This window comes from Teleopsis dalmanni, chromosome 2, assembly GCF_002237135.1.
Source record: "Teleopsis dalmanni isolate 2A chromosome 2, ASM223713v2, whole genome shotgun sequence".
NCBI classification, from domain to species: Eukaryota; Metazoa; Arthropoda; class Insecta; order Diptera; family Diopsidae; genus Teleopsis; species Teleopsis dalmanni.
Window position 1 is genome coordinate 114150420 of NC_051847.1, and position 13241 is coordinate 114163660.

The window sequence follows — 13241 nt, forward strand, 5'->3', positions numbered from 1 at the left end:
TTACTGTTAATAAAAACTGATTTCTAAATTTTTTACGGACAAATAATAACAAATCCTAAGTTTTGAGAAACATGATTAGTGGTCATTTTTCAATAGTTAGTTAAAAAATTATAAGGATTTAAAGTTTTGCGTAATCTTAACTTCGCTATAATTTCATAAAACTGCATATAACCAAAGAATAATTGGGCGCATTACTATTACATCATTTTTTGCATCAAGTTGTATTATTTTATACGTAATAAATATACATAACCTAATAAAAGTAAAGTTTTTATAATTTAAAATTAAATAATTAAATTTCAAATTTTAATTAATAAAATATACTTGTTCACTAAAACATATTTCAAATTTATAAATTTAAAAAACAACAATTACGTATAAATTAAAAAAGTGCCTTTTACTTTTATAAAATATGGTAAAGTTAAGCTTGAAAACAGAATTTCGGTTTTTACAAAAAATTGTAAAATGAATGAAATTAAATACATTAAAAACAAACCAAAAAAAATTAGGTTTCTTACTATTTCGGTAGACATTTATTGTTATGATATTTTCAAATGTCGTTTATATATTTTTGATTTCTCTGTTGTTACATGCACCAACTACTGGAATTGACACGCACAAAATGATTCGAAAGCTATATACATTTCTTTTAAATCGTTAACTATCAAATGCTATAACACCATATAACACCCCAACCCCTCCCGCATTATAAGGCTGACAAAATCAAAATTGAGTTATAACGAATCTGTACATTGAATAGTCCTTGGTTCTATTTTACTGAAGTACATAGATAAATGTGTATAAAGAGAATAATCATTCACAAAGTTCCCATTATTATAGTTACAAAAAATATCTAAAAGGCTTCTCGTATAAAAAGAGCTTCGTATTTAAACTTTTAAATTGTTACTTTTTATTAATTTTAAATAGTTGTGATGTTTTAATTTTTAAAATCATCAATTTATAAATTTACTCTTATAATATATGAGTTTTAACATTTATATACAATCTTTTGCTGCGTTATATATTAAAAAAATGTACCCATTCAATCGAAAAATGCTTTCGTTTCTCATTTTGTCAAATAACACTCATAGTAGTTTGTTCACCTTGACAAATCTTTCCCCATTAAATACTGGAATATTCACATACCACGCAATCAGCAGTGTTCAAATTGACGAAGGACTTCACAATATACCCAGAGAAACTGATGTGCACTAACCGTAGCAATCACAACAACGGCGACGACAACAACAAAAACTGCAACGACAACCATTTACACATAACTGACACCTTGAACACACGATTTTGTTGCCTTGATTTACCTTGTCTTTGTACAACTTTTACAGATTTTTTTGTTGTATATTGTAAAACAAAAAATATATCTCCTTTGTTGTTTTTGTTCTTTGTATCTTATTGTTATTTATAAAAACCCAGCAAAAACGACACATTTACATCCAAATATGCATCTGCTTTCCTCTCTTACTCACCTTTTTTAATTATATTTTATAGTAACGACATTTCTCACATCCTTGAGCAGATCCTTACTTTGTAAGATAGATTTATCCCCGCAGTTGTCTCTGGCTAGTTGTATACTATAGACCAAAAATTTTTAATTGTAATAGTGTTAATGATAGTAACTATCAGATATTCTCAAAAAAAAGATAAAATGTTTAAAACAGATTTGCACATTTAGTCATTTGTACATATAGTGCGTTTTATTATTATCATTATAATATACATGATTAATGTGTATTAAACATTTTTCTTTCTTCGAAGATTTTTTATAATTAAAAAAAATTTAAACATTCACTTAATATTAAATTCGTAAATTATCAAACTGGAAAACTCATTGCTTTCAAAATTATTGAATATAATGTCGGAGTTTTCGAATACTGATCTTAAATTGATTCAAATTGAGTTTGATCGGAGCATAATGGATTTACTTTACGATCCAGTGTAAGTCTATTTGTGAAAGTGTATTTAATTATATATTTACAAGAATAAATGTGTGTACCTTCTTCTGAGTTTGTTAAGTTCTGGTGCAATATAGAAAAAAACTACGTGCTTGTTAATTTAATAATTCGTGATTTAAATTTAAAAAGAAATTGTTTTCATATACAATAAGTAAAATTAAAAGTTTACATATTGTTTTGTTTAGATAAAAAAATAAATAAATAAATAAACAAATGTTAGAAAACAACACAAAAAAACGGGTAGATAAAGAACTTTAGTTCTGAATTGAAAACAAGCACTAAAGTCATCTTTTATATGACAAAGCTCTTATATCCTGACCTATATGTATTAAGCTAAAATTCAATTTATGTATCTATTATTGATGGATATGAGTTCATTTTCAGTAATTGTCTTGCATAGGTTCTACATGATAAAGTCATCAAGATTTATCTTTTGTAAATATAATATAAAAATATATTTATGTTATTCTCGATGTCTCTTTCTAAATGTTTGTTTCATATATCTTGAGAAATTTAATATATTATAGTAACTAGCTGTAAAATGCACTGCTTTGGCTCAGGAAAAGAGAAAGCATACACTTCTAATAATATGTTTTATGTGATACTTGTCGGTATACAATATTTTCTGAGACGACGACAACTCTAGAATATGCAACATATATTTGTTCATGTAAAATATTTCGTCCTTCGATGCTAAGACTGTTCAGTTTTAGAGTTCTGTTCTGAGCTTTGTCGATGGTGATCGGTTCGAGAATTGCAATATTCAAAATACATCCATCCAAATGCGTTTTATATTTCTGACATAAATTCTGTTGAAGGTGAAGAAGAGTTTAAACAATTTCTGAATTTGATTTTAATAAATATGTAAAATAAAAACAAAGCAAAGCAGATAGATAAAGCAATATATGTGTTTAGGAAATTAAGGCTAAAGTAAACGACACAGCTGAGTTCAAAAAGAATGTCTCACAAAATCCAGAATTAAATATATTAAAAAAGGACTTTAAACTTTATGAAAACTGAATTTTACGATCGAAACCTTGAAAAATCTCTGTTTTTCTAAAAATGTCTTTTCTTGTCGAAGGTGTAATATCTATATAATATAAGTTTGAATTCGAATTCTAAAAGCAATCAGTAAAGAAGTTTCAGAGATATGCAGTTTTGAATAAACGAACATTAACATATTTGTTTATATAGACACATAGATCATGCAGATTCCTGTCATTTCATCTCACATTTTCTGTAAACGCGTTTTATATAGAAGAGATATTCTATATAATTAGGACCAAATATATGAAAAAGCGAAACATGAAAGTTTATAATCTTTATGAAAGTTATTTAATCGCACAAAGACCGTACCTAATTATAACACAAAATATAACCTAATTGTCCTCGATATAGATTATACTAAAAAGGATTAAACTACGAAATACGATTAAAAATTTAACAAATGCTTATGGGAAATATGTAAGATCATATTTTTGACATACCTACAAATGGAACTACCTGAAACGTGCTCATATGTCAATGTTTAGTTAAGGAATAGCTGTTATGATGACCTGTGTTTGTAAATTTTTATTGAATGCATATCTTGATCCATCTTATAGATTGTTGATTTAGTCTAGTTTCTTTTTGAATTTATGCATTATGTGTTTTAAAATAAGATTTTTCTTAAACTCTAGGAAAGTAATTTTTATTTTAAAGTAATTGAATGAAACATTTTACGGGGGGTATATATATATAACATCAAAGAGAAAAACAAAATTTTTGCAAATAAATGATAATGTTAAGGATATTAAAATTTTCCCAATTCCAACGATTTGTTTCTTGTTTTTTTTGTTTATATACAATATTTTTACAATTAATACAATACAAAAATCAATAAATAATTTTAATTATTTTTGTGCAGATTGCCGGTAAACGAATGTCAGGCGAGCCAAACTGCTAGAGTAACGTCTAACCTGAACGCATCCAGCAGCACAATGGCGGTTAGTCGCGTACCATCACCGCCTTTACCAGAAGTTAACACACCAGTTGCTGAAAACTGGTGTTACACACAAGTAAGTCTAAACTAATTTTTATTTGTTGAAAAATGTTTTTTAAAAATGAGAATATTATTTTAATATAATATTCTCATTTTTAAAAATATTTAAATTTTTTAAAAAATTTCTTTTAAATATGATTTTGTAAACGCATTGTTGAATGTGTGTCATTGGTACTGACCGCAAAACTCCACACAGTAACATAATTATAGTAATAGTAATACCTAGTATTACTGTTTCTAAAAAACGTTCACATTGAAATTTTAAAACCAATTTCCTGTTACATATTGAATTACATTCTTATTACTTTCCTTGTATATCTTATTGTCTTCCTTACTTTCTTATGTTCTATTGTAAGAAAAAATATTATATATATACCTATACATACTTATTTACTATGCAAAAATAATTTCCGAAAATCATTTTTTTTATCCATGGTACTTCCATTTACTCAATTTACCTTTATTTTTTCCTGTTAAGGAATTGCTCATTTATTTTTCATTTATTTATGTATAAAGAATATGTTACACCTGCTTGTGTTTTTATTTAATGTTTTTGTATTTTTGGGATATGTGAACAAAAGATATTCCTGAAGTATCACAAACATTTCAATTATTAATAAAAATAATTTTTTTTATTTTCTTAGGTGAAAGTTGTAAAATTTAGTTACATGTGGACAATAAATAACTTTAGTTTTTGTCGCGAAGAAATGGGTGAGGTACTAAAGTCATCTACTTTTTCTGCCGGTGCTAATGACAAGTTAAAATGGTAAGTTAAAGAAAAATATCCTTTCATATATTTGTATTTTACAACATATTTTTAATATTTTAAGGTGTTTACGTGTAAATCCGAAAGGTTTGGATGAAGAAAGCAAGGATTACCTATCTTTATATTTATTATTAGTATCTTGTAACAAATCAGAAGTTAGAGCCAAATTTAAATTCTCGATATTAAATGCTAAGAGAGAGGAAACGAAAGCTATGGAATCGCAGAGGTAAAAATTAATAATTAATAAAATTTTATATTCATAATTATTCACATAAAAATTTAGATTAGTATTTCTGATTCATACAGTATTCGTCTAATATAACAAATACCCAATTTAAAAAATGTCCAATTTAACAAAAGTGTTAAAATTATATCATTGAATATTCCAATATAACGAATGTATAATTCATTACATAAAGTAGTCATAGGTTTAACGAATACTGTAGGAAAAAACTAATATAAAATCTAAACTATCGTTGAAATACAAACCCCACATAAATGCTGTGGACCAGACAAAGTTTCTGCATAATGGACTAATGTATATAGTATACATTAAATCAAACTCATGAGTTTACCAGACTTACAATAAGAAACTTACAAAAAATAAATACAAAACATCAGAACATTAGAAGAAACAAACGAATTAAAGTTTCAAGGAAACCTTTCGTTAAATTGGACGACTACTGTATATCAAATTTAAATAAAGACCTAATAGCAACTTTCTATTATATTTTCGACATAAAACAAATACACATATGACAAATATTATAAGAAGAGATATAATATTAAATGATATTTAGTTGGTTGCGTTTCCTCATATCTAAACTTTCTCGATCTTTAAGTACTTTTATTGTAGGTCAAATTTTTTATATATTGTTTATGGTATTTATCATTCCATACATATCCTGAAAGGCGATACTTGACACACAACATATTGTTATTGTCCTTTAAGATTTTAAATAAATTTATATAATTTTTTGCAAAATAATAAATTGACTATTTATTAATTATCAATAATTAATTATACATATCCTGAAAACGATTAGATTCAGTTTTTACTGATTAATGTAACTATTAAATATAATTTTTCTCTTATAACCGCGCGATCAATCAATCAATCCAGTACGTTCCCAGGGGAACATTAGGCCATGTGGTTACAGTGGTACCTATCGCATTGATTCTGTTTGAACGTGAGTTTCGCACCTTCAAATCCGTTTGCGTGCTGTCGAAGAGAGATAACCATTCCTTTTACTAAGAAATTGAATTAAATTTCGGCTCTAGCATCAGTTTTTCGATCCTTTCCGGTATTTATCACTTTTAACATATACTATAACGCCTTTCTTGTATTTAGAAGTTTTAACATATACTATAAAGCTAACACAGTTGTTGCATTGAGAAATAGTAATAATTCTTAGGGACTCAGTACTTCAGTCGTGTGCGCATAATGTGGAATTTTAAGGCGAGATGCGATTTAATTTATTTAGAAGGCAAATACAATAGAAACTGTACACTGTGCAACCTCAAAGAACGTGAAAGCATACATCACTTCTTTGACCGTTGTCCTAAAGAGAATCTTTAATGGAAGAGGATGTAATCAGTGTGTTTAATGGGGAAAATGATCCTGATTGGAAAAGATTGATTAACTATACTAATAGTGCTTTGAAATACTGAAAACTAATTATAACGAATTTGATACCTTTTAATTAAAATTTGAAAAATAAGCTTTTAATTCGAATTCTTTATGTTTTCATTTTTAAATTGTGAATAATTTTAAGCTAGAAGGCAAATTTATATAAATCCAACACCTCCGACAGACGACTATCAAATTAGTGTCGTATTCTTTTTTTTTCAATATATTTTTAAATAACTCTAACCAATGTTTTTAAACTTAAGGCATAATACTTATGTTAAAAGAAATTTTGAAATTGAATAATAAAGAAGTATCTATCTCTATCTATCTATCTAGTAATAATTCTGAAGCGGACGCTATTCCACGCTATGTGGAAAATACTCCTATAACGTAGGAGTTTGGCTAAACATTTAATACTTATAACCATAATACTTTTATAATAGCAACTCCAATTAATCTATCTGTGTGTTTGTGTATTAAGTAATATTATTATAAAAATACATATTTTTATTAGTTTAGGCAATTGTCATTTAAAAATATTTTTTTTTTTATATTTAAGGGCATACCGGTTTGTGCAAGGCAAAGATTGGGGCTTTAAAAAATTCATTCGGCGAGATTTTCTTTTAGATGAAGCAAATGGCCTATTACCGGAAGATAAACTAACAATATTTTGCGAAGTTAGCGTTGTAGCTGATAGTGTGAATATATCTGGCCAATCTAATATTGTTCAATTTAAAGTGCCCGAATGTAAATTATCCGAAGACTTAGGCAATCTTTTTGATAATGAAAAATTTAGTGATGTTACGTTAGCTGTTGGCGGTCGCGAATTTCAAGCACATAAAGCAATATTAGCAGGTTAGTGATAATTGTAATCAAAAAGTTTATTTATTATAATAATAATAATTGTAAAAAAATATTTTTAGCTCGTAGCGAAGTATTTGCTGCCATGTTCGAACATGAAATGGAAGAAAGAAAATTGAATCGTGTCGCCATAACAGATGTTGAGCATGAAGTTTTAAAGGAAATGTTACGTTTTATATATACTGGCAAGGCGCCAAATTTAGATAAAATGGCTGATGATCTCTTAGCAGCTGCTGACAAGGTAGGTTAAGAGTTTTAATACTTGAATATATATGCGCGATATAAGTTTATAAAATAATTGTTTTATTTTTTAAAGTACGCACTTGAAAAACTGAAAGTGATGTGCGAAGAGGCGCTGTGCGTTAATTTATCCGTTGAAACAGCTGCTGACACACTAATATTAGCCGATCTCCATAGTGCGGATCAACTGAAAGCACAAACTATAGATTTCATAAATACGTAAGTTAAAATAACAAAAATATCAATATGGAAAGTCAACAGCAACTATATACCATAAATATATACATAAAGGCACAATAATTATTATTACTTTGCATATTAACTAATGTGAATATTACTAAAAACTAATACACATCTGTCTCAGGTCAAACCGCCAATCCACCAATTAACATCTATCCACTTCCAAATATTGGTAGATTATGTGCTCTTAATCAAGATTCAATAAGGAATTATTATTACACAAAATTTAAAGTTTTGTTATTAGTTTGAACTACACAATATCAATGGCAATTTTTATTTGAGTTAATTTAAGTAGAAGCTAAAAATTATGTATTCAAAGACGTATAGTTTTAATCGATGTAATATAATAATAATTTATTTGTATAAATATTTGAGTTCTCATTCAATTTGTCCAGCATCTGCAATGACTATACTTTGCCAAACACACAATTTTACGTGGCATATATAAAAATATTTGCATTCGAACGTAAAAATTTTGCCACAGTCTAACCAGTGTAGATGTTGCGTTACTGTTGAATTATTGAATTTAGCTTAATCAAAATGTTTAAAAAAGTATATATAGAAGTATTTAATAAGTATTTATTAATTCTTTTATAATTTTGTAAATTAATATTATACATATATACTAGAAATTCATTTAAATCAACTAAAATAAAAAGACTATTAATTCATTTGGCAAGCGTATCAATTACTTGGGACTTAATTATATATTAATAAAGCAAATATCTTTCCTTTTAATATTTATTAATTATTAATATAAAATGAATAACTATTAGATAGGTATACTGTTTGTATATGTAGGTTAATTCTTTTTAACCTGAACATTTAGTGACGCTTATTTAATTATAATAGAAAAACACATATAAAAACGACATATCCTAAATCAAAAAAAATAAATATAATAAACCGAGAATATCGGAGTAGAGATATTGTAGAGTAAATGATATTGACAAAAATGGGGTAATTGTGTGTAGCAAGAGTTAAAAAATAAATCATTGAAAATGTGATCGCGATTGCTACAACGTTGGGACGATACCCAGGTTGCAGTTAGAATTTTTAAGAAATATGATCCAGTCTCCATATGTATACCCAATTATATTATAAGTATTTTTAAGTGTTCATATTTATTGTTTTGAAATGAAAATAAAAATTTTCTTTAGGTTATAGGAGACGGTTATAGTCGATACAAATATTAAAAGTGATATAAAATAAACGACAAGCTCATTTTATGTTATGATGTTGCCTATGAACAGCAATTGACTTGTGTAAATATCATTGTAAATATATTGTATTTTAGCTATAAAGTTATGTTTAAGTAAAACTTCCATGATTAAGAACTTAAACATGAGTTTTTTAGATTTAAAACGGAAGTTTAAGCTAATCGTAATATTAAAAAAATCTATTTAAAAAAAAACATGAATATAATAGTTAAAGTATATTTATATTGTTTAAACTATGAAAAAATGAAGTTAAGGTTATTTTTATTGGCATACCATTTAAATATGATTTGAAATCAAATGATTATTATTAAATTTTACATTTCATATTTTTAGTCACGCCACTGATGTGATGGAAACCGCCGGCTGGCAAAATATGATAACAACACATTCGCACTTAATTGCGGAGGCGTTTCGAGCGCTCGCAACGCAACAAATCCCACCAATTGGACCACCAAGAAAACGTGTTAAATTGAGCTGAAACATTAGCAACATTAATATGCATAATTATTTTAATATTTATAATTGTAATAATAACTATCACCACAAAAAATGTAATAACAAGTTTAGTAACAAGAAACTGTACTTCTCAAAATTTTGCAAAATAATTAAAAGAAGATTTTTTATAAATTTATTAAACAATAAGAATTTTAAAAGCCGCAACAAACCCAACTTTCAAATGAATGGAAATGACCGAACAACTTTGTTGATAAATTTATTACGTACCCCAATTGTGACAAATGTAGCAACAATAATTATAAACATTTAATAACAGTACTGTAATTAACATATTTATAGAACGCCAATTAATATCGAGAGCAACACAACAATAACAATTTTTATGACAAAGAGAAGAGAGAGGGTACACACATCAAATGAAAATAATTCAGTTAATATTATATTCTATCCTAAATCAGTTATGTATTATAACGTATGTATTTCTAATAATGTTAGGAGATGACAATGCGAAACAATTATTATTTTTAGAATTACTGACTTCTTTGTTTTATATTTACTAATATTATTCTTTATAGTAAACCCCGTGATCTTAAAGTAAAGCATATTACCAATGTTAAATTTTAACTCATAATTAATTTAAAAGTGCAGACTCTTTGTTATTGTTTTTGTTGTTTTAAGCCATATTATAAAATATAAGTTCAATGCAATTAAATTCATAATAAAGTATTTAAAATAACATTTTATTTTCATTTGTGTTACAAGTACGTTTGCTTAAATGCCTGTTTACTCTTATTATTATTATTTTTATTTTTATTTTTTAAACAAATTTATATATCAGCAAAAAGTTTGTAGCAAATAAAAATAAAATGGTTAAAAATTTATATTCTATATTTTTGATGCAAAAAAAAGTATATATTAATAACTTCTGTCAACATAGTTAAAGTAGAAAATTTAATTTTTAAATATCTCTAACCTATTCATTTTGAGTGTAAATTTTTTTCACTTAATATAAGTAAACATCAAGTAAAAGTTGTAAAAAAATAGTTGAACTAAAACAAACCACAAACTTAAGAAATCAAAAAACATATGCACATATATTATATATACATATATATATGTGTGTTACTAAGAAAAATATAACGTAAAATTTAAATTAAGAAAATTTTTTTTGTAAGCTAACGCGTGTTATTTTTTGTATGTTAATAAGTTTTAATTTTTGTGTAAATCAACTATTATTTTTTAATTTGCGTATTATTTAAGTTTTGAATGTAAATCTAAAGATTTTCTATATATTTTAAATATTATGAAAAAAAATTAAAATACATGTAATCAATTTTAAAATGAACTATTTATTAAGCTTTGGATGTACAAATACTGAATTAAAGAAAAAAATCAAATAATTATTAAGCGAAAATTGAAAAATAATAAATTATTATTTTCAAATATTAAATTATTTTTCAAGTTTGAAGAACAATATTTTTGTTAATTTTTGCAGAATTAATTTTTTGAACACTTTCCCTAAACTTTTAAAAATTATTTATAATTATAGAGACAAAAGAGAACGTGATAATAACAATAAATAAAACAATTTGTAGAGAACTTTAAAAATCAATAAATTTAAATAAAAAATCAAACAGTTTTGTTTTTAATTAAAGTTCATTTTGTACTCTAAGTTGCTAACCATTTTCAACAATTTTTAACATTTTAGGAACAACTAGAAATGTAAGCCAACTGCTTAATAATTAATAATGCCGGAAATGATGGTAGTGATAATGATGATAATAATGAATTTTAAAACTCTTCCAGTGCTCTTATCTGTAATAAGGGTTTAAAATATTATAAGATAAATTAAAAATCTTATTGAATAACAACAGATAATATAGTTTTAAATCATTGTTTTATCATGCTATGATTACAGATTATTAGATTAGGTTAATCTGACTAGCTGTAATCGTTTCAAAGATCTATTGGTTTCTAGTGGCTGTTTTATGTAGATTTTAGTAGAAGGCTTTTTGCTGAAATCAGTTTAGCGACCATTAAAAATTTTTATAAATATGTTTTAGAGCCAGATCTTACTGAAATTTAAGCCCAAACCGTCGTACCGAAGCTCTACCGTTCTCTATCCCACACGAGAAATATGTGAAATATATAAAACAAAAATGTTTTTTAAAACGCAGTTTACTTATTTCACAAAATCTTTAGTAGAAATTTTACTGAAGTCATTTATTTGGTATATCATAAAAATAAAATAATGTAGTTTTACCAGTACACCAATATAAAATTAATTGTAGTTATTGTAGTATGTGGCCCACGGGCCGTACATTGAACAGCCCCTGAATTAAACTAATGAATAACAATTTTTAATACTTAAATAAAAACTGCTTCAACGTAACTTCTAACATAGGTTTTTATATACATATTTTGTTAGAAAATACTCGATGCTTTCTGATCATTTTGATCATTTTAATAGCAGCTTAATTTATTACATAAAATCAGGGATCGAAAATAAGTTATTTCAAAAAAATTTCAAAAAAAACGCAGCAACAAAAGCAGTTGTCTAAACTCATATTTAAGTATATTGATATCATTCTAACAACTTTCTCCTTAATATTATGCATGCTTTTTATATATGTGAGCGTTTTAAAATAGAACTCAAAAAATACTAAATTATATTTTGCTTTCAAAAAAAAAAGTTATTTTTGACTATTCTTGAAAAAATAAAAAGCACATGATAATAATTATTTTTGATTAATATAATATAAAGAAAATTTAATTATTACTTTTTGAGTTTTATTTTAAAATCTGAATTTTAATGATAACTGTTACGGTCCCTGTATAAAGTATGTAATTATATTTATATTCTCATCTAATTGGAATTGAGCTTTATGGGCTTCATGCGTATATAACAAATATATCCGTATTTTTATTTATTTTTTAAAATCATTAAACAGGTACAATGCTGTCAATTTATACAGATCTGTGAATGTAGGGACAAATGAGTAATTGAGAGTATTTGTTAATTAAGTGTAGCAACGCACTTTATTACTTAATTTAAAAATGTTCTTGTTTCATTAAGGATTAATTTAGAAATAAATTTAGTTATTTTCTTCGACAGTCTTTAATGCACTTATAATACTTTTTTTTATTTAAATGCAATATTGAGAATTATAAGTTTGAAGATAAGCATCATTAAACCAAAATTTGATGCTGAGCTATTCGAAAGATTACATCGTTTGACATCAGTTAAAAAAATAGAATTTGATGATGTTTGTAAATTTGTAGTAATTAAAATATGTAATAAAATTGCAAAAGATTTGATTTGTACCATAATTATGGGTGTTGAGTGTTGCAATCTACGCGAAACTAAAACTAATATTTTCTGTAATTCATATATTTTTTTAAACATGATTTGTAGGAGCACATTAATTTTTGATTACCTTTGAAATTAATACATGGAAAAATTTGCATAATTATTTCTTTTCATGTTCATCTGAAAATTGTTGCAGTAATGTTGACTCTATTGGTATGTTTAATAGTTCTGCACCATCTACACTGCGCTTGGTTTTAATAAGTTTATGATCTAAGAATTCAGTAAGTTGGGCACGTAACGCTAAATCAGAACTCACTAAAAATGCTTCACGGCAACTCCAGTATAAATCCTTAAAGGCGATACCTAAAGATAAAAATGTTTTATTTGACAGAGGGCTTTATTATAAAGTTTTAAAGATTTTATAGCCTACCTTGGTGGTTTGGATTGTTTTTGTTATGTAGTTGGTGCTTCACAATTAGCATATAAATGCCACGAGAGTTAGTTGTG

The 13241-nt window shown here is 25.9% G+C and overlaps 2 protein-coding genes across 4 annotated transcripts; one reads left to right on the forward strand and one right to left on the reverse strand.

Moving 5' to 3' along the window:
• The first annotated feature begins 3949 nt into the window (after positions 1-3949).
• Positions 3950-10315, forward strand: LOC119680515 (protein roadkill). Its single transcript, XM_038093355.1, has 7 exons — positions 3950-4027; positions 4656-4777; positions 4842-5003; positions 6967-7262; positions 7331-7509; positions 7585-7727; positions 9302-10315. Exons 1-7 carry the CDS (start codon positions 3950-3952, stop codon positions 9444-9446), a joined length of 1125 nt encoding a protein of 374 aa, XP_037949283.1. The 3' UTR covers positions 9447-10315.
• Positions 9319-13232, reverse strand: LOC119680516 (origin recognition complex subunit 2-like). 3 transcript variants are annotated; one of them, XM_038093356.1, is made up of 3 exons: positions 13165-13232; positions 12862-13097; positions 9319-9442 (listed from the first exon to the last, which is right to left on the reverse strand). In XM_038093356.1, the coding sequence occupies exons 1-2, from the start codon at positions 13214-13216 to the stop codon at positions 12895-12897; spliced, it is 255 nt and encodes an 84-aa protein (XP_037949284.1). In that variant the 5' UTR covers positions 13217-13232; the 3' UTR covers positions 9319-9442; positions 12862-12894. The 3 variants fall into 3 exon arrangements, with proteins under 3 accessions (XP_037949284.1, XP_037949285.1, XP_037949286.1); XM_038093357.1 differs by lacking the exon at positions 9319-9442 and adding an exon at positions 11099-11239; XM_038093358.1 differs by lacking the exon at positions 9319-9442 and adding an exon at positions 12615-12803.
• Positions 13233-13241: the final 9 nt, after the last annotated feature.

Bases quoted from the DNA above. Each gene is read 5' to 3' on its own strand.
- LOC119680515 (XM_038093355.1), top strand. From the start codon at position 3,950: ATGGCGGTTAGTCGCGTACCATCACCGCCTTTACCAGAAGTTAACACA. The intron at 5,004-6,966 runs GTAAAAATTAAT...TTTATATTTAAG, and splicing joins AAAGCTATGGAATCGCAGAG to GGCATACCGGTTTGTGCAAG. The intron at 7,263-7,330 runs GTTAGTGATAAT...AAATATTTTTAG, and splicing joins ACATAAAGCAATATTAGCAG to CTCGTAGCGAAGTATTTGCT.
- LOC119680516 (XM_038093356.1), bottom strand. From the start codon at position 13,216: ATGCTAATTGTGAAGCACCAACTACATAACAAAAACAATCCAAACCAC. The intron at 13,098-13,164 runs GTAGGCTATAAA...TTTTATCTTTAG, and splicing joins AAACAATCCAAACCACCAAG to GTATCGCCTTTAAGGATTTA.